A 24,773-nucleotide genomic window follows, 5' to 3' on the forward strand; every position below is an offset into this window, starting at 1 on the left:
TTAGCTTTCTGTCTTCAGAGAAGCGCTCTTTGTGACTGTCGAGATTATGGAAGAAGTCATTCTCCTCCCGCCTATCTAGTCCCATGGTCCACTATTATTCTTCGATCCTGGGGCTTAAGAAGAATGGCTATGGGATGATGCCAAGGGTTGAATAGACACTTGCTGCGCTGTCCCTTAAAGCCCCGACGCTGCCCACCAAGCCTTGTCGCACAACTTCCTCTCTGGTGGGCAAGGTGTACATGGCGCGGATCAGGCTGACGCACATTATGGGAATTTTGCAAGCGTACCAGGCTGACATGCTCAGGGACTTAGACGAGGTAGAAGTGGGGCATGATGCTATTAAAGAGCTGTGTTGGGCCACTGACTTAGCTCTCCATGCCACTAAGGAGATGGCCCACACCATCGGCCACTCCATGTCAGCTATGGTGGCCATGGAGAGGCATTTATGGATGAACCTCTCGGGTATCAAGGAGAAAGACAAGTCTTTTCTTCTTGATGGCCCTCTGTCGCACCCCTGGCCTCTCCTGCAATGATGTGAGTAGTGTCGTCAAGAGGTTTCAGGAAGCTAAGAAACAGGTGGCAGCATTTCAGAGGTTCATACCTCATCGTCAACAGTCCTATGTACATCGAGCTCCTCATACAGGCAGCAAAAAAAAGAGAGTTTGCACACCCTAGTTTTAAACACAATGCGTAATTGGTCAAATACTATAAAAGTGCAACATGTTTGTCTGTGTGCAATGGCTTATCTTGCATTATTGGAAGAATTGGCAAACAATGCACTCCGCAGAGAGCATGTTTTCCAAGATTGTGCTGATCTGCTTGGCGAGAGCACCGAGTGCTCTCTTTGCCATTATTACGGTGAGGAAAAAACACAATCACGTGATTTTTAAAGGGAAGTGTTGTCACCATATATGGTTCATTTGAGGCGTTTACGAATGATAATGAACGTGAATGAGCATGGTACTTACGTGCGTACGTTTGATAAATATGGATTTTCTTGTACTTAGGCACATTCTAAATTTCATTCGTAGGACAAAATATAGAACCTTTTCTATGCACTATTGATAAATGAGGGCCCAGAAGCCTAAGTAGGAGAAGACCGATCTGAGGAATGTCCTTCTCACTAAAAAGGATCTGGGAAAGAGGTCCTGATGTGATGCACAGGCATCTGAGGGTCCCCCCTCATGTGAGAGAGCGAATTACACCCGCTCCTCCACGGAGCCCTCAGGAAATCGATTTGTTAACCCTGCCATCCACAGTACTTCAGGGCACGACGGTTTCCAACGAAAACGCTGTGGGGGTTCATCCTGCCCAAAGAGTTCTTTAGAAATATCAGTTCGCTTCAGGAAGCCAAAGTTTTAAATACAAATATACACATGGTCAGCCTCAACAGCAAGAAGATTATGCTTTCTCCAGTACAGAGAACAACTTTTCTGGGAGTCGTTTGGAACTCGGTTATGATGCGGACACAATTGTCTCCCACATGTATCGAGACAATTCTGCTACAAGTATCCAGAGTCAAACTAGGCCAGCTGATCACTGTTTCAGAGACTGTTGGGCTCTTGGCAGCAGCGTCCAACATAATATATTTTTGCCTACTGTACGTATGAGACCTTTACAGTGGTCGCTCAAGACCAGGGTATTTTCCTTGCTGTAGAATCCATTTTTCATGATCAAGGTTGGGTGCAAATGCCTTCGTTCCTTGATCATGTGGAAAAAACCCTGGTTCCTGCCCCTGGCTCCAGCCCTAGGAGCATCCTGGCAGCAACGTCCAATGTAATACCTTTTGGCCAGCTATACATGAGACCTTTACAGTGGTGGCTCAGGACCAGGGGATTTTCCCTGTGGAAAGGACAGGTGACAGACCTCTACCTACAGTTACTAATAAGCCATTATGATATATGGTACATTATTTTCAAATAGTAGGAAAAATCAAGTGAAATAATTTCAAGAATAGTTTCAAGTAACATAAAAATGTGGAAATCTGATGATTGCCTGAGTAAAAACTTTCACAACATTGTTATGAGGAGCTAGTCATATCTACTTTCACTACTTTTTTTTTTTTTTTTTCCCGGGGGCGGGGCAGTCAGAGTACCGGCAACATGTGAGAAGTGCCGGTACACAATAAAAATTGAGGGTATGCTACAGATTTAAATATAGAAGTGCTGGTGCGTTCCAGCCCATTACACGCATTGGTCATGTTTATATTTACAATTTTAACCAGTTGCTAACAAAAAACTGAAATATTTGTATTGTTCTCTTGATTTAACCCATCACAGTCAGTTTCAAGGATGTGGAGGCCAGTCACTCGGACAAAGCTGATGATGACGACGATGATTATGATGATGAGAATGGAGGTGAACAGTCGACTGTCGCCAAACCTGACACGCCAGACAGCATGTTCATTTTCAAAAGCACAAATCCGTAAGTGTTTACATGATCCCACACCTTTAGTTGTTTGTACAGTTTACCATGCTTGACAAAATAGGACAAATTTAACATCTAAAATCATTTTCTTTTTGTCACTAAAGTATAAGAAGGATCTGTCACTATGTGGTGACCCTGAGGTACTTTGAGATGACCATTCTCCTGGTGATTGTGGCCAGCAGTATTGCACTAGCTGCTGAGGACCCTGTGTGCGCCAGTTCAGAGAGGAATAAAGTAAACTATTGTATTTCAACACTGAATTTTTAAGGATTCATATAATGTATAATGTAATGACTGTGAGTATTTTGACTTTAAAGTGCCCCTATGATATTTTAAAGTTTCCTAATTTTGTTTTGCAGGTCTCCTACAATAGGCTTACATTCATTCAAGGTCAAAACACACTTTAATTTTCTCATAATATACATTGCACAACACTTTATTTCTCAAAGAGTCTGAAAATGGTTTGTCTCTCAAAACCGAGAGTTACGTATGTAACTGCGGTTCTATGAGTTCTGGATGACCGCCAGAGGCAGTGCTTCACACTGGATATTATCTCTCGTTGCAATTGCATAGGTCGAGTTTAATACCAACAAAGTCCCTCGTGACCAGGATGACTCGGGGTGCTCCCCTATTTAACCCCGTGACTTCCTGCAGACTGTCCCTACGGAATCTTCTCGCACCGACTCCGAGTGACAGAAAGCTCTGGCGGTCATCCAGAACTCATAGAACCGCAGTTACATACGTAACTCTCGTTCTATTTCGTTCTTCCTGACCGCCAGAGGCAGTGCTTCACACTGGATGACTTGTACATCATTGGAAACCAAGGTCTCCCCGGCCAGTTCGGCGCTACCAACAGCAGTATGTGGTGTCCTTGAAGGACCCTGTGAACAGTTGCCAAGATCAATGGTATTGGGGGAAAGGCATAAAGTAACTGATCTGGCCAAGCGTTTGCTAGAGCATCCTGCCCCAGAGGACTGGATTCCTCCACTAGTGAGAACCAGAGACGGCAATGGGTCGATGTCGCAGAGGCGAAGAGGTCCACCTCCGCCCTGCCAAACCGCTGCCATATCATCTCTACCACCTCTGGGTTGAGTCTCCACTCCCCCGATGGAGGTCTGTGGCGCGACAAATAATCTGCCACCACATTTGACACCCCCGGAATGTGCATCGCTCTGATGCTTGCAAACTGTGGGAAGGCCCAAGTCAACAGTTCCTAAGATACCCCAAGGGACTGGCTGGACCTCGTGCCCCCTTGATGGTTGATGTGATAGACCACTGAAGTGTTGTCGGACCTGACAAGAATGTGCCTGCCCTTCAAAAATGGTACAAAGTGCTTTAGAGCCAACTGTACTGCACGAAGTTCCAGGGTATTTATACTCTCGCTCTTCTCCTGGGGGTTCCAATGTCCTCTGACTGCTCTGTGTTGCCAGACTGCCCCCCAGCCTGCAAGAGACGCGTCGGTCTGGACTACCTCCCTCCGAGAGGGAATCACGCCCAGAGCAACCCCTTTGGTCAGATACGACCTCCTCCTCCATGGCTTCAAGGCCAGAAGGCATCGTTCTGTAATCTTGATCCACCTGTTCCTGTGCCAAACGGGATTCAAGTGGAGACTGTTCACCCATATCTGAAATGGGCGGAGTGACAGGAGGCCTAGCGGTATGACAGCAGCTGTTGCCGCCAACATACCCATGAGCCTGATGATGCACCTGAACGGAAGTCTGGCCTGCCTTCGAAACTGTTGTAGGAGGAGCTGTATATTGTCCACCCGCTGTGCTGATGGCGAGGCTTTCATTACTCGTGAATCTAGCATGACACCTATGAACCCCAAAGACTGACTTGGAGTTAGCTGGCTCTTGCTGAAATTCCAGCACTGCCTGCTCCTGTGAGTGGGAGCAAAGGAGCTAGTCGTCCAAGTACGGAAGCACTTGTAGTCCTGTAGCTTGGATTGGAGCCAGTGCCGCAGCCATGCACCTGGTGAAGACCCGTGGTGATAGGGAGAGGCCGAATGGGAGGACACGGAACTGATAGACCTGTTCCTGAAATGCAAAGCGTAGGAATGGCCTGTGTTGTGGAGCAATTGGAATATGGAAGTACGCATCCTTTAAGTCTACTGTGGTGAACCAGTGCTGCTGCCTGACCGCCTGGAGAACATCGGTTATTCGTAACATGTGAAATGGTAAGACCTTCAGGAACTTGTTTAGGCCGCGAAGGTCGAGTATGGGCCTTACTCCCCCATCTTTCTTTGGAATTAAGAAGTATATTGAAAAGAACCCATTGAGCCGTTCTGACCCTTCTACTGGTTCGATGGCACCCTTCTGTAGAAGTTGCGCTATTTCTTGTTTTAGTGAAAATGAACTGTTGGGGTCTGAGACTAAGGTCATTCTGACCCCGTTGAAAGCGGGCGGCCGCCGTCGGAACTGCAGCTTGTACCCCTGACCGCAGACCTTCAGGTCCTGCGTCCCTGGCCTCTAAAATCCCTGGAGGGCCGTTGGCCAGGTGCTCTGCCCTTTGGGGCCTGAAATACTTGCTGTCCCCGAGCCCGGGGCCGCTGAGTAGAATGCTCCACTCGCTGAGATCGCTGTGGCTGAGGCTGGTCTCTCTGAGTATCACCTGGGCGTGTTGAAAACTGAGGCCGTGGTAGATCATGCCCCCTAGAGGGCTGCCTATAATGTAATTGAGACTGAGGAACTCTCCTCAGCTCAGCAAATTGCTGCCTGGTCTGATTCACCTGGACACTGTGTTCCAGCGTCTGCTGTGCAGCTGGTCCAAAGAGCTGTCCTGGAACTACTGGAAGGTCCCTTAGTGTCTTTCTACATGCCTCAGACAGAGGTGATTGTGCCAGCCAGACTTGGCGGCGTGTCTGTGTGAGCGTCGACATCAGCCAGCCCAGCTCTCTTGTCATGAGTGCCATTGCCTGAAGCGAGGCATCACTTAAGTTCGAGTTTAAAGGATCACTTCCTGATGTTTGAAGAGATTGAGACAGGGCCAGCATGAGATGTGAGAGAGAATTGCCAATGCGACCCATTCGTGCTGCTGTGTTATATGCCTGGATAAGAAGATCATCTGTAATCCGGCATTGAGGCCGGGGGCAACGAACATTAGGCCTTAAGACCTCCTCTGGGGAGAGAACAAAAGAGGCAATAATTGGATCAACTTTCGGCATTTGACCCAAGCCATAAGTGTCTGCATCCTGCATCACAGCCAATGCTCTGCTTGCACTAGTGGGGTGCGTAAGAGATCTAGGGTTAGCCCAGCATCTTTACAACTCCTCAATATAATCTTTCGATGGTGGAATAGTAAGAGGAGAGGGTTGCACTGAACCTCTGAAAAAAGCGCTGGAAGTGGTTGCCACCACCGGGGCTGTGTCAAGACCTAGGCAAGCCAACGCAGCCTGAAGAGCTTGCTTCACTAGTTCTAGCTCCAACTGTGGACTTCCTACAGATCCATGACCAGTGCCCTGGGAGCCATCATGGGAGAGATGGGATTGGTGATCAGAGACAACCTCCACTTCTTCCACATCATAAAATTGGTTGTGAGAAGCCACCATTGACAGAATATCTTCCTCCATAATGGGCGACTCCGTGGTGGGGGCTTCGACTACAGACACTAGTTTCTCACCCGGTTGTAATTTCATAAGCAAAGACTTAATCTGAGCAAACTCAGCAGTCAACACATCCACTTTCTTGACTAAGGGGTCTTCTTTGCATCTGTTTCCAGCGGAAGCACTGGTTGATTCAACATTTCTGCGCTTATGCGTTGCCTTACTCGGCGGAGGTGGTGGTAGCGACTCACCCAAAAGTCCTTCCACCAAAGCTATCCTCGAAGTTCTCCACTCCCAAGACATGACACTACAGTTCATGCAAGCATCCTCTGTGAGGCCTTGTCTCAAGTGTTCCAAGCCTAAACAGGAAGGGCAGCAGTCATGCCCATCATCCATCTGCAGCATGGTCATGCACAATGCACACGTATGAGAAATTGTTTCCATTGTGACAACAATTTATTTTTGTAGGACGAGCGGAATCACTCTGACCGTTGCTGGTCTCAGCCGTCCTTGTTACCAGAATATCTAGAGAATAATATATTATATATATATATATATATATATATATATATATATATATATATATATATATATATATATATACAAACACTTAGTATTTCAGTGTATAAGTATATATATATATATATAACCACAAAACCACAATTTTAATTGCCTCCACTACTGTGTTACTTCAACAAGCTCCCAGCAGAGTATTGTACTTCTTGTAGCACAGACACCGACCGCTATACAGAGCGCACACACTCCTAGCGTGGTCTAACTACATCTACAGTTCATTATAGCACTATATGGCCGTACCACAGAGCGGAAACACTCCGTTCTAGCGACCAAAACAATGCCGGGAAAACGTGAACGAACCCCAAGCGTATATGTAAACAAACTCACCAGTCGTCGTTGTTTCCAATCGTGATCTGTTTCTTTCAATGAAACTCCAATTGAATCCGCTGCAGCCTCTGGAGGACGCGCAGTCGCGAAACACCAACAATGGCTTTGTTGCGAAGCTGTGAAGAACGGATTCCAAAAGTGTTGTTTTTTTTTTTGTTTTTTTTTATAATATTCTATGACCTGCAATATGTGCACGCGAGAAGAATATAGGGACAGTCTGCAGGAAGTCACGGGGTTAAATAGGGGAGCACCCCGAGTCATCCTGGTCATGAGGGACTTTGTTGGTATTAAACTCGACCTATGCAATTGCAACGAGAGATAATATCCAGTGTGAAGCACTGCCTCTGGCAGTCAGGAAGAACGAAATAGAACCCTCCTTTCTTCGAGACTACTCTGCTCTGATTGGTCAGATGGCTCAGTTTGTTCTTATTGGTCTACTGCTTACAGCGCGTGTCATTTATAAAACGTCTATTACCATTTCAGAATTTCAGCTCCGGAGGCTTTCTCAGCACTTGATACACAGTGATATAAACAGGAATGATGGAAGTGATACTGGAATTGCTGACGACGCATTTGGGCAGTTCAAAATCGATTCTTTCATTTAGAGGACTTTATTTGTCATGTACATTGATCTTTAAAACTTTGTAGACCTTTACATTAACAAACAGCTATATTACAAACTGCATGAAAGGCAATATTCAAAAAAGCATAATAGGGGCACTTTAAATCAACATACAAATTATTGTCCTGTCTTTTGACAAAAAATGGAAATTAAAGTGACATGGTGTTTTACTGTGTGTTTGCAGGTTCTCCGTTACTTTGATTATGTTTTCACTGGCGTTTTCACATTTGAGATGATTATAAAGGTATTTGCTTTCTTACTTCAAACATGATTTAAATAACTGTTATATTAAAGGTGATGTAAGGAATTTTGATAACTTCCTGAAATGTCTTCTTCCAAAACCCTGCCGTCCAAAGATATTTCACCTAACCTGATATCAGCAAACTCCAAATCATTAACAGGCAGAGACCATGTGTGGGCTTCTCCCCTAATATTTGTTTTAGTCTAGGGCCAACACAGAGACCGATGTGATATTTAATTTCAATTATATTTTTTGTATATATATAAAACATATATAGAATTGTACGTATAGGTATATTATACAGAAAATGATATACTCTATGTTCTTTATAATATTGCATTATGCTATTTTATACAGATGATTGACCAGGGCCTCATTCTTCATGATGGATCATATTTCCGGGACTTGTGGAACATTCTAGACTTTATTGTGGTGGTTGGAGCTCTAATTGCCTTTGCATTGACGTAAGTATTTTAAATGAGATCCATATTCCTTGTGTGACTGGTTGTTTGCATAAAGTCAGATGCCTGATGATAATATTTACCTGGAATCATTTTGCTTTAGAGACATCTAGGGCTATCTCCATATTCCAGACCAGATAACCTTGGATAACTTTTAACAAAAACATGCCACTACCTACATTTTTGCTAGTCAAAAAATGTACCTATACATACATTTTACTGCTGTTTCCAGCTTAAAGGGTTAGTTCACCAAAAGATGAAAAACAAAACAAAAAAAATATCATTCACCCTCATGTTGTTCCAAACCTGTAAGACTTTCATCCATCTTTGAAAAAAAAGTGAAGATATTTTTTTTTTATTGAAATATGAAAGATTCCTGTCCCTTCACACTGACAGTCCACACAACTACCACTTTGGTAGTTGATTGGTATCTATATGAATCAAGCTGTTTAGTCCAAATTTTCTGGAGACATGGTCACTTCATGTGATGAACAGATTGAATTTAGGCTTTTATTCACATTGATCAGTGAACATGAACAGTACAGGAGCAGATAACACTGATGTTACAGTATAGGGAAGATTTATTGGGTTGTTGACTGATTAATCACCAATAATTTAAATGCATTCCTGTAGCAAAAATGGTAGAGCTAGTAATGCCAAGGTCATAGTTTTGATTCACAGGAAATGTATGAGTTAATGTATACTATTAAATGTAATGATGTATGATAATGGTAATGATAATGATCTTTGATGTAAATGTGGAATTGCTTTGGATAAAAGCCTTTGCCAAATGCATAACTGTAAATGCAGCCATGTATCTGCACAAATGGAAAATGGGGGGTTTAACTGTGATCCATTTTAGAGTTTATACAAAGCCAAATTCACTGCATAATGTGTGCAAAGACTTGTGCTTAAACCCAAATAACAAGTAGAGAATCACATTTTTTTTTTTTTTTTTTTTTCAAATAAATGGGTCATGATACAAGCATGGGGCAGATGAACAGTGAACGAGCTGTAAATGTGGCTGTAATGCAGTATGAGCAGTGGCTTGGGTTTGATTTCCCCCGTCCCCAAATTTATGCCTTTAAGTATATTAACATATAATAATGCAAGTACTGTAATCCATATGGTAACATGATCAGCATTGTGGTGTTTAAGACCTCTAGTAATACAGGACTGAGGATGTGGATGTTACAGATCCAGTCCATTATTCTTCCAATTCTATCCAATGATGGTGTCTGTTCTTTATATGCGTTTGCTGGGAGAAGGAGCAGAGGCAGTAAGGGTTGAAGAGTGGATAGTTTTAAACCAATGTAGGGGTAACACTTTAGAACACTGTTCCATCATTTGGAACAAACAAGTAACACAATATTAGCATTCTAGTAACTGATATTAACTAACAAGAAACTCTGATTGATTAATTAATTAGCAAGTAATAGTTCACTGTTAGTCAATCAATAACTCATTTTTATTCATAACTCTCAAAGGACTACTAAGAACTAATGTATACAGGTTTATAATTAATGTGAATAATGCATAATTAATAATTAATTCTAAAGTGAAGATCATGGTAGCAAACTAGTAATGACTGAAGTCTTACCAAACCCTTCAGAAGGAATTACTAATTATTTGGATCAGTATTTTAAAATGAAAAGCATGATAACTCCCTAATAATGATTGAAGTCATGCTTTTGAGTTTTAAGAATCCTGTTCCAAATAATTAATAATTCCTTCTGAGGGATTTGGTAATACTTAAGTCATTACTAGTGGGTTACCATGATCTTTATTTTAGAATTAATTATACATTGAACATTACAGTCATTAATTATGAACCTTTATTAGTTCTTAGTAGCCCTCTGGGTAGTACGAAAAAAAAATAGTAGTAAGTAGGTTAATTTCTATAATTGGATATTAATTGAGAGGTGAATGTAGTTAATTAGTAGTTTTATTCTCAGGTCTCAGTGGATAACCAGACCATTATTTTCCTGGCTAGAAGTCAACCATAGAAACAGGTAGTTTTTTTTTTAGAAACTTGGAAATTGGAAAAAGATTAGACCACTCTAGTCAACCAACAATATTACCAGCAAAGTCTATATTTTACAGTGTGGTCACATTAGCAAAAAAAAGGTTCATTTTCTAGTGTTATTAGTGTAGTGATTTATTAAACCAAGCAGCTTTCTGTTGGTCAAATTAGAAAATCTACCTGACCAGCATGAATCCATTGCATGCAAAATCTTTTACTCTCACCCAAAATTCCCAGTTTTGTGGATTCCTATTGAAATTACAGCATTCTCCACATGAAAATTTAAAACAAAGTGAAATGTGACCACACAATTAGGCTCTCATTGACCGTACTAGACTGAAAATAGTATGCAATGACTGGCCTGTGGGCTTATGTGTTATTCGATAGATTGGGAAGGTTGGAGTCCAGAGGATCACACATACTAACTTTTGCAGAGTATGCAGGCTAAACAGGTATAGTCAGCATTAATACCAAATGCTCTGTGCAAATTGTAGAGTATAGTATGCAAAAAGAGTATATGTATGACCAGTCAAACAGTGTCTTCATTCTTTTTGTGTGGAACTTCATCAGTGAACCTTGGACAGTAAAAGAAGCTGGTGGTAACTGCACTAGTGGAGGTGGTGTGTTGTGAGATTTGGCTATATGTGATATCAACATCCAAATGCAACCTATAAATTTCATATGTTTTCTTAATAGCAGGCCAAATCCTGTTCTATTTTTAAAGCATCTTGCAGGCTGATTCAGAGCAGGCTATGGGCCCGTGGGCTGTACTTTGGACACCCCTCATTTAAGTTATATAAGTTTTGTGTCCACAGTTGTTGGTTATTACTGTTTTCTGCTTGATGTTTGCTAATATATTCTGTAATGATATACATACAAACAGAGAGGATAGTCACACATATATAGTTACTTTCTGATTTATGCTAGCCATTTTGAAGAATATATGTAAAAAAAATTATCTTAAATATATATTATCTAAAATAGATTAAGTTGAATGATGGTGTCCTAATTTTAAGAGTCTATTTGGGAAACAATTGAGAGAAACCCTAAAATCACTGCCAAGCATTAGACGCATGTACAAAAACATAGCAGATAACTCACAATTTACAAAAATGTTAAGGGTCATTCCTGTTATCCTGGTCATTTTACCTTAAAAAGAGCATATTTGTGATGTTATTTAAGAAAGTATTTTTATAATATTCCAGACTTTCATACATATGCTCTGGTTCAGCTCAGGCACTTCAGCTTGATTACTTAATGACTTTACACACACTTGAGATTTTCATGTGTTCTTTCTCTTTTTATGCTTCTGTTATTGTTTTGGATTGTATCTCTGTGGCTTCCAGGAATTTAATGGGGTAACAGCAAATGCTTCTCATTTGTCTTATTGTCTGTCCATTTTAATATCAATTCGGATGCCACCGATCATCTATTTCTGTGTGTGTCTATGCGTGTGTGTTAATATAGTGATGTCTGATCCATGTTTGCATTTAATAATGTATTTTTTTTTTAATTATTTTTTTTATTCATTCTCTCAGTATTTCAGCCATACATTTTTATTAGGTTTTTATTAGGTTATGCATAATGTATTACGGCTGTCAATTTAACTATTTAACACAATTAATTTATTGTGATTCATAATTAAAAACAATAAACAATTAATTAGACCTCTTGCCCATAAGTAAATTTCATCATAAGAAATTTTCCTACCATCAAAGCAGTTCTAGCTTGAAGAGCCACCTTCGTGTTTTTGAAAGAATTAGTAAGAAGCAGTTCAAAAGCAGATTTGTGGAATAAAACGAAAAGTAGGGGGTCTCAAAACACGTTTTCACACACTGACTTTAAAGGGTTAGTTCACTCAAAAATGAAAATAACGTCATTTATTACTCACCCTCGTGGCTTTCCACACGTGTAAGACCTTTGTTAATCTTCAGAACGCAAATTAAGATATTTTTGTTGAAATCCAATGGCTCAGTGAGGCCTCCATAGCCAGCAATGACATTTCCTCTCTCAAGATCCATTAATGTACTAAAAACATATTTAAATCAGTTCATGTGAGTACAGTGGTTCAAAATTAATATTATAAAGCGACAAGAATATTTTTGGTTAGCCAAAAAAAAACAAAATAACGACTTATATAGTGATGGCCGATTTCAAAACACTGCTTCAGGAAGCTTCGGAGTGTTATGAATCAGCAGATTCATGTCAGATGGCTTATACTGTCACCTAGTGGCATGGATGCTAATATAAAACATTCAGTTACCAATTCAACTTTCAGTATACAATTCACAGCAAACAAAGATTATTTTTATAAGTAAAAGCATCCATTAACATGAGGTTAGCAAGAGTAGTATTCAGCTGGTCATGTAATCTCAACATGTTGGCTCCCATGCTACCGGCTCCACGCAAAATAAAAACACTTTATTGTGTTACTGGTATGAATTTTCATCATTTTAAAATATATTTTTCAAAAGAGCAATTACTTATATAAAACTTTTATTTTTAATTTGGGGGTTTACATGTGCGATTAATTGCAATAAACTTTATATAAATGTTTTATTTATTGACAGCCCTAATATTTATTGTGCGGGCATTTTTTTTCTTTTCATAAAAAGAAAAAAAAAAACAATCAAACAGACTTTAATTTTTTTTACCTCAGTATAATATGTTTTGTTAATCACAGAAACAACAAAGGCAGAGACATAAAGACCATTAAGTCCTTGCGGGTTCTCAGAGTTCTTCGCCCTCTCAAGACCATCAAAAGACTTCCAAAGCTCAAGGTATCTGCTCTTTTTACACTGTTCAGATCAGCATGATTTCCATCCCTCTATATTCTGCCTTTTTTTTTTTTCAGTGTGCCCACCCAGTTCTGTTACTAACAAGCATTAGTATTTGCCCGTAAGATTATATCTATAGCCTGGTGTTTTCCAGATGGGCTGGGAATTCCAAAAGGTTTGGGTTAGGCCTCCCTTTTAGAGTTCCTGTCCCACTTTGTAGATATCCAGGCTACAGATATATCTCTCTCATAAATATATACTCTAGAGGGCACAGGCAGATAGGTCCTTTACATACATTCTGCGGGCAATCGCATCATTACTGCATACCACAAGCTGATTGGCCTCTGCTGATCCTGCAGCTAATGAGATTGCTTGCCTTAACATTAAAATAATCTGGTTCAGTGTTTGCTGTGAGCTGGTCCTGCAGCGCTATCAGAGTTCCTCTGAAGCCCTCTACCTCCCCCAGCTCCACCTGCCTAGATCTGCTACGGGATTCATGCATGTCTATTTATGCAGCAGCAGCATATCTTACATGCTCACAGCAGTGTGTTTGTGTTGGCAGTAGCAAGCCCATACTTGTTCTGCCGCAGCAATAATCAACAGCTGCAGCTCCAGTGTAGCAGATCTAGTCTCCATTAGTCTTGCCATATTCAATAAAATGCTAAAACTATTCTGAGAGTTGTAATGATTGAAATTACAGTCAGTACATATACTGTACTGCCCTGATCTATAATTACCATAAATTAAATAATATTAAAACTATAAAAACTATTGTTTAATTAAAAATGCTATTCTGTTGTTGTTGTTTTTTAAGTCTGTTTATTCTATTTTGTTGTTTATATTGTTCTATTGTTTAGTATATAGTCTATATATGTGTATAATGTTATGTATTTCAAACACTTAGACACTGTAGTCAAGAAATATTCCAAGAATATTCCTTTGAAACAGTCTCACAAAAACACACACCATTTAATGAATTCATTAATTAGGACACTCTGCTGTCCAAATATGAGTAATCCCTCTGTGAATAATTAAATGTAGACTAAATATAACATGCAGTACTTGACATTTTTCATTTTAAATCAATATGCAGTCATATATACAGAGCCAGAATTATCAGAATTATCATCAGACCATTTAACTAAATCATAATTGAATTAGTGATGGGAGATCTTGTGAGATCTTCAGGGGGATAGGGATGACATAGACAAATGAAGTTACTTGCCATGTTCACTTAATTTCAAACCTGATCTCATGAGAAAACGTATCTTTTTTATGCAGTGACAATTTTGTATGATGGGATTCGTCTGGAATGTACACATTTTAGAAAAAAATGTAAGCATGAAGGTCCACCCCCAACCCCACCCATAAACCAGTGGTGTGCAGTAGTGATTTCAAATGAGGAGGCAAAGTTGATAGGTGTTAATCTTCTGAAATGACCATAACATACTTTAATCATACTTTATGGTGTAACATTGTCAGGAGTCTGAAAATTTATAAAACACTAGATCACTAGCTCAAACAGACAGTCTTTCCATATCTGATGCAAATCATATTAGCTATATGTAGATGTGTGAAAACTGACACACACACACACACACACACACACACACACACACACACACACACACACACACACACACACACAAAACTAAAAAACATGAACATATATGTAACACAGTTTGTATGTACAGGAAGAAGGAGGCAGGAACCGGCGAACGTTCAACAATATATAATTACTGCTCGTCACAATATATAATTACTTTTAGCAACCAGCATGCCAGAAATTCACTGTACTGCCTGAAAACACAAACATTGATTGGATTACTTTTTTTAATCACAAATTACACTTTATACTAATTGAATAACTCCATATAAACACAAAGGCTTTAGGTAATCATTTTGTAAAATTTTGGTGTTGATTGTTTAGGTATACTGTATATCTCATCATTTGTTATACTGTACATGGCAAAAAGTAGCATATGAAACTCACTTCATTTGCATTGCTGTATGAAGACCTGTTTAGCAAGGGATATGTAATATGATGATTATTTCTTCTGTTGTTGATGGTTATGAGAAATGATTATTTCTCTTTATGCCATGCAGGCTGTGTTCGATTGTGTGGTCACATCCCTGAAGAACGTCTTCAACATTCTCATCGTCTACAAGCTCTTCATGTTCATTTTTGCTGTCATTGCAGTGCAGCTCTTTAAGGGAAAGTTTTTTTACTGTACTGATGGCTCAATGGGCACCCAAAAAGAATGCCAGTAAGTGCAAATATATGTCATATATTTTACTGATCAGAGAGAGGGTGGACAGTGTTCATAACAAGCTAATTTATGACTGTTTTAGTGCAAGAAAACCTTTTATTTTGATGGTCCCCTTTTGACATTCTGTTGACTATAAGTAACTTTGCAACTACATGTCAACTTATTCTACTAATCCTACCACTAACAGTCTACTAATACTCAGCCTTTTACTCTAATGAGAGTTAGTTGACATGTTGGTGCAACATTATTTATAGACAACAGAATGTCTAAAGTGAACCATCAAAATAAAGTGTAACCAAACCTTACATTATAAGTAGACTGGAAAAAAAAGAGGGAAAAAAATGGTTTACAGGGATATTTACCTTCTATTCTATAAACTTTTGTAATAGTGTGGGATTAAAAGTATACAACACTTACACTTAATTTGGCTGATTGGAAATTAAATCACACTACCATAGCGAGAGAAAGAGGATAGAGAGCTACTAGACCTCTGTTTTTATTTAGAATATTTCTACAGTGTAAATCAAACTATTGTATTTTAAAAGTACAGGAATAGTCTGGTTAAGATGTACAATGGTCAGTACATTTTCAGTTAAATTTCATTGGTTTCATTCTATTGTTTTAATTGTTTGGTGTTGTGTAGGGGCTACTACATTGACTATGGGAGGGACAGGAAGGAGGTGAAGAAGAGGGAGTGGAGGAGACACGAGTTCCATTATGATAATGTCCTCTGGGCTCTTCTTACACTCTTCACTGTGTCCACAGGAGAGGGCTGGCCACAGTATGTCCATTTATTTATATATTGCACAGGACTTTGTGTATTATTGATTTTAAACTTAAGTTTTAAGTTTTGTTTTTACAAAACATCTTCAGCCCCTGCATCCTTTCATTATAATTTAAAGTTAGTCGCTCTGTTTGTCTTGCTATTTGGCTGAAACTGCTTGATGGTAAGAGACACTCCATAAGCATGCTAATATATTAGGTCAATCTAAATGGCTTGAGGTAGTGCTCGAAGTGGGCTGGTATGACAGTATGCATGTACGGATGCCCTCCGCGCCCTCCATTCTTCAGGAACGCTTTTTGAACCGAGCACCGAGTACCAGCACTTTAATTTTTCCACTTCAAGCACTGGCTGTAGCCCTGGATGTTTCTTACTGTATGTTATGAAGCATCAAGACTGAGCATTTGGCAACTTCTGATGCAATTTTGGTTAGCTCCCAAGATTGTTCTGCACATGATGATCTGAGAAGGATAGAGACTTTTCTGGATGGAATAGTCATCAATGATGGGCTATTTTGTTGCCTTCTCGAGTATTAGTAACACATCTGCCAAGGAAATTTGTGTCAGTGTAGATTTAGCTCTCTATGTTTTGGTGTCAGACAGGTTGCCCTAAAAATTCTCAGTTACGGTAAAGCTGGAAAGTGGACATGTATAGGTGAATACGTATGTGCATGAGATGCAAGATAAGCTTTTTGCTTGTTCAAGTTGTTTAGTTATGTACAACTATAGATAATGTCTTTCTCTGTGCATGATCGCCTGTTTAAAGACATTATGATGAACAAAAATTTGCATATTTTGACTACTGAGACAGTTCTCATTCATTTTAAATAAATTAATATGTTAACAAGGTTTTAGTGCTCCTTAAACTATTTAAAATCAGAGGACTGAAAGCCACACAATGAAGCATAGCGCTTTGATTCCGTTGGGCTTTGAAAACTGCAGTGAATTTGCCAAAGAGCCTTCTGTGTAAATGCAAATCGGATCCAAAATGCCAGAAACGTTGGCAAATGTCAAACATGAAAGAGCTGGGCTTCTCTGCAAGCACAATAGATGTCACTTTGTGAAAGCTTTGGCAGTGCTGAATGAACAAAATTACTCAACAGTTGCCAGAACTTTTCCAGAAATTTTCTGAAATCTCGATAAGTAAATGGGCTGTGCAAAAGTCTGAGGTGCTTCACAAAAACATTTGATTTAAGATGGTTATTTATGTTTTTCTTTAGTGTACTATTAGGAAATATCAACTGTAAATTTCCAAACATTGTAACTGCATATATTTTAAGTAAAATTTTTGTATGAACAAAAGTAGTCATACAACAGATGGTATGGCCCACACAGAGATATGATCTCATCGTCATGAAATCAATCTGGGGTTGCATGAAGAGACAGAAGCAACTGAAACTAAAGCCTAAATCAAAAAAGAGCTGTGGGAATTTCTCCAAAATGCTTGAAAAATAAATAAATAAATAAATAAAAACGACTTGCAAACTACAACCTAATATCACAGGGAAACGTAACTGTTTCACGTTTGAATGAATGTGAATCTTACAAAAATGTATAATTATCAAAAAGAGTAAGCATGAAGGTCCACCCCCACCCCACCTCTAAACATACTGTCACTGGGGCATACTGGAGCAGATCATACAAAAAAAATTGTCATTTGTCAGATTGTGTTGGCAAACTACCATTTGATAGACTCAAATCACAGTTTAAGATTCTGGATGTGGGTAATAGATTACTGTATAGCGAAATAGGCACTGTTCTTTTCATTTATTTTTTATTTATTTATATATATGCACTGTTCTTTAAATTACCTGCTCACAGATTTCCTAAAAACTTTACAAGTTCTGCAAGTGCCACCTTTGAGTGGATTTCATATCAGATCTTATCTTGATACGATTTTCTCCAATTCTGGTAATTATTGGCAGCAAGCCAACTTGTTTAATCATGTTTAGAGACTATGGGCAGCCAGAAGACTTTGGGCCCTATTTTAACGATCTAAACGCAAAGTGTAAAGCGCACGGCGCAGGTGCACTCAGGGCGTGTCCAAATCCACTTTTGCTATTTTAACGACGGAAAAACGGTCCGTGCACCGGGGCGCATTTTTGAAATGGGTTGTCCCTATTCTCTTAATGAGTAATGGGCGTACCGTTCAATAAACCAATCAGAGTGTCATCTCCCATTCCCTTTAAGAGTGAGATGCGCTCACGCAATGGCGGATTGCTATTTATATTTACATGGCGGAATTTGTTGGTGGAAAAGCTGAACGCTCGTGCTCGTGCGCGAAGTTAAAGCGCGTGAGCAGATCATCTACGGGACAAGCAGGAATCCACCAAAGTTTCCCGAGGTGAAGATGGCGTGGGATGAATTAGCAGTGATTGTGTCCTCGTCTTCTGGCCTAATTCTAATACACGCAATGACTATTTATCATTACATTTTTATATTTATGTAGCCTACACAATAATATTCTTTTACACTGCAATCCTTTTGTTTTTAACATTTGGCATGTTTGTGTGATGCGCATCCCTGTGTGTAACAAGCAAAGTCAACGCGCACTGTGGACGCACCCAGAGGCGCAGTTTCTACCAACGCGCTCTAACAAAAAAATATTGCGCCATTTACTTTAGACTTTAGACCAGGTTTGAGATGGTCTATGGCGCAGTCTATTTTCAGCTCCGTAAAATAGCAATGCACCTGAACACACCTCTTTTTTAGACCAGCACGCCCATGGGCGCACTAACTGGCGCAAATGCATTTACTAATTTAAGGACGTGGCGCTGAACGGGAAAACGCGAACGGCGCCGGACGCAAATTAGCAAACACACTTGCGCTGCGCCTTGCGTCGCATTGCAGTTCACAATTAACTTCCGGAGTATAGTTTGCATTTTTGACCTGTTGGACAACGTCAGTTTATAACCAGAATGGAGCATTGTGACTCTGTTTGTTAAATGGTTAGTTCCAAAACTAATGTACTGGGATCCATGTGGAGAGATGTTTATTTAATAGAAAATGTAAAGGACCAGTGTTTAAAAAGGCAACAACAATAATGTGGAATGTCATTGATGAATTCAATTTGCGTTGTGTAGCATGCCTATAAAGAAGCAGGAAGAGATTTAATGCTGCATACTTTACATACTAAAAATAAACACATTTTAAAGGCTGATTATATGTTTCCACAGTTATTAACAGTAACGTTACTGTAACGAAGCGGGACTCATGGTAAGATCCAAATGCAGCGTTTTATTAAATGTAAGCGTGGTCGTACAGGCAGGGTAAATCAGGAGCAAACAGGTACAGCAGAGGGTTAGGCAGAATCGTAGTCAGGGCACAGGCAGTAGATCGAGGCAGGCGGATATGATTCACAGAACAGTATACAAGGCAAGAGTCAGGACTGGCAGCAACGGGTCAATAAATGGGAACAGGCAAGATCAATCACAGGCAGACAGGATACAAGGAAACGCTCAGAATTGTCACAAGGAATCAAGACTTCGCCGTGAGGTGGTGTGAGTGAAAGTCCTTTATAGTCCTGTTAATGTACTGCAGCTGGGTGTGGTGATTAGTGATAGTGATTGGTGGAGTGAGTGCAGGTGATTGACAGAGAGGATTATGGGTAATGAAGTCCGGGAACTGACAGGAACAGACGGTGATCATAACATAACGCCCCCCTCCCGTCAGGTGGCTCGGGCAACCACGGCGGGTCATGTGGTTCGGGCAACCACGGCAGGACAGAGTCCGAAGATGACCACGGTGGGTCCATTAATGGCCATAGGGGTTTATAGTCCATGGGTGGCCCTAGCAGTTCGGAGCACGCTGATGGTTGCGGCCATGCAGGGTCCCCACCCACAAGCTCCCCACCCTCTGGTATATGCCCCCCCCCCAAAAAAGTTCTTGGGGAAATCAACGGTGGCCATGGTCGATTCGTTGACAAAGAGCTCGTGGGGCGCCGGCAGGGCAAGTAGCACAGGTTCTGGAGCGGACTCGATGGCTGGAACACCCCCTATGTTCCTTGACACCGAAGGGGTGGCCATCTTGCCCGTGGGTACTGGCGAAACAGCCATCTTGTCCATCGCATCCAGAGAGCTGAGGTGCGTGCAACCGGCGAACTTGAGTGTGTTGCAACCGGCGAACTTGAGAGCGTTGCAACCGGGGAACATGAGTGCGTAGCGGCCGGCGGGCTTGAGAGCGAAGCGGCCAGCGGTGCAAACGGCTGCTCTGAGACGGCAGCAGGCCGTTCTGGGACAACAGCGGGCTGCTCTGGGACAACAGCGGCCTGCTCTGGGACAACAGTGGGCTCGGGCTGACAGACTGCTCCCAAGTCCATAGAGCTCGAGTACATCCTCCACGCACGCATGACAGCCAAGACATAAAAAATGGAAACAGCCCTCTTGGCCATGACAGAATTGACAAGGAGAGAGGGCTGCTCTGGGCGATCAGCGGAGGCGTGACGTGACTGGGCGATCAGCGGAGGCGTGACGTGACTCTGGGCGATCAGCGGAGGCGTGACGTGACTCTGGGCGATCAGCGGAGGCGTGACGTGACTCTGGGCGATCAGCGGAGGCGTGACGTGACTCTGGGCGATCAGCGGAGGCGTGACGTGACTCTGGGCGATCAGCGGAGGCGTGACGTGACTCTGGGCGATCAGCGGAGGCGTGACGTGACTCTGGGCGATCAGCGGAGGCGTGACGTTGCTCTGGGCGATCAGCGGAGGCGTGACGTTGCTCTGGGCGATCAGCGGAGGCGTGACGTTGCTCTGGGCGATCAGCGGAGGCGTGACGTTGCTCTGGGCGATCAGCGGAGGCGTGACGTTGCTCTGGGCGATCAGCGGAGGCGTGACGTTGCTCTGGGCGATCAGCGGAGGCGTGACGTTGCTCTGGGCGATCAGCGGAGACATGAACTGTTGCTGTTGTGATGGTAGCCGCCATCTTGTGCGTGTTACCTGGCGCGGCGGCCATTACGGGACTCACCATGGTGTCGCATTCCTCCGCGACACCCACAGTAAACGGAGAGCCGACAGTCAACAATGCATAGTCCATAAAGCTGCTGAGTGACAAACGCGGTCCCTCTCGTATTAGTTGATTCTGGAGAGGTTGGTTGACGCCATCACAGAAGAAGTCAATCAGTGCACAGTCCGGAAGATCAGAGAGGTGAGCAATGTCCAGATATTCCTGCACATAATCCTCTAACGATCGCGTGCCCTGCGTACTCCACAATAACAAATGATCAATACAAATGTACAAATGTTCTCTGGTAAAGCTGCTGGATCTTGGTGGTGGCGAGGTCTTCTGTAACGAAGCGGGACTCATGGTAAGATCCAAATGCAGCGTTTTATTAAATGTAAGCGTGGTCGTACAGGCAGGGTAAATCAGGAGCAAACAGGTACAGCAGAGGGTTAGGCAGAATCGTAGTCAGGGCACAGGCAGTACATCGAGGCAGGCGGATATGATTCACAGAACAGTATACAAGGCAAGAGTCAGGACAGGCAGCAACGGGTCAATAAATGGGAACAGGCAAGATCAATCACAGGCAGACAGAATACAAGGAAACGCTCAGAATTGTCACAAGGAATCAAGACTTCGCCGTGCGGTGGTGTGAGTGAAAGTCCTTTATTGTCCTGTTAATGTACTGCAGCTGGGTGTGGTGATTAGTGATAGTGATTGGTGGAGTGAGTGCAGGTGATTGACAGAGAGGATTATGGGTAATGAAGTCCGGGAACTGACAGGAACAGACGGTGATCATAACAGTTACACAGTTATTAATGCAAAATTATATTTGTAACTATGACTACTTCTACGTTTGAGAACCCCAGAAATGTGAAAAGGCTCCATAGGTTTGAAATGGGCAACATAGTCAGTAAGTAAATTAAGTCAAGTCACCATTATTTATATGGTGCTTTATACAATACAGATTGTTTCAAAGCAGCTTTACTATGATAAATATGAAAATAATGATCAATGGTTTAAACAGAATTCGCTTCTGCTGTAAAACAGCTCTAAAAAGACAATAGTGTCATTTTTAAGCTGTGCATTCAATATTGCTGCAATTATGAATGTTAAAAGATAACTTTTATTATTGGTTGAATTTGTTGGATGAATTAATAATTAGTTTATATCCATCCTTTCTACAGAGTTCTTCAACACTCCGTGGATGTCACTGAAGAAGACCATGGCCCAAGCAGAGGAAACCGAATGGAGATGTCCATTTTCTATGTCGTATACTTTGTGGTTTTTCCCTTCTTTTTTGTCAACATCTTTGTTGCTCTCATCATCATCACATTCCAGGAGCAGGGTGACAAAATGATGGAGGAGTGCAACTTGGAGAAAAACGAGGTGAATATACATTCATATACAATGAATGTGTACAATATACATATGAGTTATAAAACAAATATACGTATGACCTCAGCGTCCAGTAGACTGGATTACACATTAAGCTTTTTCATGTTTTCCATGTTGCTAGGTTTTATTAACTGTCCTTTAACATCATTTAATGATATTAACACCATTATAATGAATAACGATACACTATATTGACAAAAGTGTTGGGACGCCTCCAAATCATTGAATTTAGGTTTTCCAATCACTTCCATGGCCACAGGTGTATAAAATCAAGCACCTAGGCATGCAGACTGCTTCTACAAATATTTGTGAAAGAATGGGTCGATCTCAGGAGCTCAGTGAATTCAAGCATGGTACTGTGATAGGTTGCCACCTGTGCAATAAGTCCATTCATGAAATTTCCTCACTACTAAATATTCCACGGTCAACTGTTAGTGGTATCATAACAAAGTGGAAGCCATTGGGAACAACAGCAACTCAGCCATGAAGTGGTAGTTCATGTAAATTAACAGAGTGGGATCAGTGCATGCTGAGGCGCACAGTGTGCAGAAGTCACCAACTTTACTATAGACCTCCAAACTTCGTATGGCCTCCAGATTAGCTCAAGAACAGTGCGCAGAGAGCTTCATGGAATGGGTTTCCATGGCCGAGCAGCTGCATCCAAGCCTTACATCAAGTGCAATGCAAAGCGTCAGATGCAGTGGTGTAAAGCACACCACCACTGGACTCTAGAGCAGTGGAGATGTGCTCTCTTGTGTGACGAATCACGCTTCTCTGTCTGGCAATGTGATGGACGAGTCTTGGTTTGGTGGTTGCCAGGAGAACAGTGCTTGCCTGACTGCATTGTGGAGGGGGGATTATGGTGTGGCCCCTTAGTTCCAGTGAAAGGAACTCTTAATGCTTCAGCATACCAAGACATTTTCATTTCATGCTCCCAACTGTGTGGGAACAGTTTGGGGATGGCCCCTTCCTGTTCCAATATGACTGTGCACCAGTGCACAAAGCAAGGTCCATAAAGACATGGATGAGCGAGTTTGGTGTGGAGGAACTTGACCGGCCTGCACAGAGTCCTGACCTTAACCTGATAGAATACCTTTGGGATGAATTAGAGCGGAGACTGCAAGCCAGGCCTTCTTGCCAACATCACTGCCTGACCTCACAAATGCGCTTCTTGAAGAATGGTCAAAAATTCCCATAAACACACTCCTAAACCTTGTTAAAAGCCTTCCCAGAAGAGTTGAGGCTGTTATAGCTGCAAAGGGTGGGCCAACTCCATATTAAATCCTACCGATTAAGAATGGGATGTCATTAAAGTTCATGTGCACATAAAGGCAGGCGTCCCACAACTTTTGGCAATATAGTGTAAGTAAAGGCTTCTGAGTTTCTAATCTGCAGTACTAATCAGCATGTTCCTTCGCTGCTTTCTTATCTCACTCTTCCAGCGGGCATGCATTGACTTTGCTATCAGTGCAAAACCCCTAACAAGATACATGCCTCAGAACAGGCAGACCCTACAGTACCGATTGTGGCACTTTGTGGTGTCGCCATCATTCGAGTACACGGTTCTAGTCATGATTGCACTCAACACAGTAGTGCTCATGATGAAGGTATAACTTTCAACATACAATAACTTGGAAAGCATTATGTAAATTGAAGTACAAAATGAAGCTATATAATTGTAACATTTTATTTTAATTTAATTTAATGAATGAACAAAACTTGAGTGCCCATTAAATGTTATTCAACTTGCTGAAATATCTGAAATGTAACATTTTTAGGTGTATACAGGATTTCTGATTTGATAATCATAACACTTTTCAGTACCACTCAGCACCAGCTGCCTACGACCTTGTCCTGAAACACCTTAATACAGCGTTCACTGTGTTGTTCTCTCTGGAATGCATCTTAAAGATCATGGCCTTTGGGTTCATGGTAAGTTTAATGTTGTCATGTTGATCTTAATGAGTGTCCTTCAAAGGAAAATACATCTATAATGTATCTGAGTTGATTTACTTGTTTATCGTTTTCATTGTTGTCACTCACAGAACTACTTCCGTGATACATGGAACATCTTTGATTTTATCACTGTGCTGGGCAGTATTTCGGAAATTGTGGTAGATTTACAGGTAGGAATGTTTCACGTGAATGGGTCTGAATAAGAATCAAAAGTGTGTAACATTGCCGTTGCTAGGGTTTCTGGGCCTCTTGTATGGTTCGTTGACTTTTGTTACATGTACACAATTGCTTTGCTCTTTCTTTCTATTTAGTCTGTGAACACCATCAATATGAGTTTCCTGAAACTTTTCCGAGCAGCTAGACTCATTAAACTGTTGAGACAAGGCTACACAATACGGATTCTGCTGTGGACATTTGTTCAGTCCTTCAAGGTAAATTAC

The 24,773-nt window shown here is 41.3% G+C and overlaps 1 protein-coding gene across 3 annotated transcripts in view; it reads left to right on the forward strand.

Moving 5' to 3' along the window:
- Positions 1–24,773, forward strand: part of cacna1eb (calcium channel, voltage-dependent, R type, alpha 1E subunit b) — a 139,926-nt gene that overhangs the window by 92,357 nt on the left and 22,796 nt on the right. For all 3 annotated transcript variants that reach the window (XM_067363705.1, XM_067363706.1, XM_067363707.1), the window contains 11 exons: positions 2,280–2,424; positions 2,532–2,661; positions 7,678–7,737; positions 8,092–8,198; positions 12,902–12,998; positions 15,102–15,262; positions 15,909–16,046; positions 22,167–22,368; positions 24,199–24,309; positions 24,423–24,503; positions 24,645–24,764. In XM_067363705.1, the coding sequence (XP_067219806.1) occupies positions 2,280–2,424; positions 2,532–2,661; positions 7,678–7,737; positions 8,092–8,198; positions 12,902–12,998; positions 15,102–15,262; positions 15,909–16,046; positions 22,167–22,368; positions 24,199–24,309; positions 24,423–24,503; positions 24,645–24,764 (1,352 nt within the window). The remainder of the gene's footprint in view (positions 1–2,279; positions 2,425–2,531; positions 2,662–7,677; positions 7,738–8,091; positions 8,199–12,901; positions 12,999–15,101; positions 15,263–15,908; positions 16,047–22,166; positions 22,369–24,198; positions 24,310–24,422; positions 24,504–24,644; positions 24,765–24,773) is intronic.

Source organism: Chanodichthys erythropterus, chromosome 16 (genome assembly GCF_024489055.1).
Source record: "Chanodichthys erythropterus isolate Z2021 chromosome 16, ASM2448905v1, whole genome shotgun sequence".
In the NCBI taxonomy this organism is placed as follows: Eukaryota; Metazoa; Chordata; class Actinopteri; order Cypriniformes; family Xenocyprididae; genus Chanodichthys; species Chanodichthys erythropterus.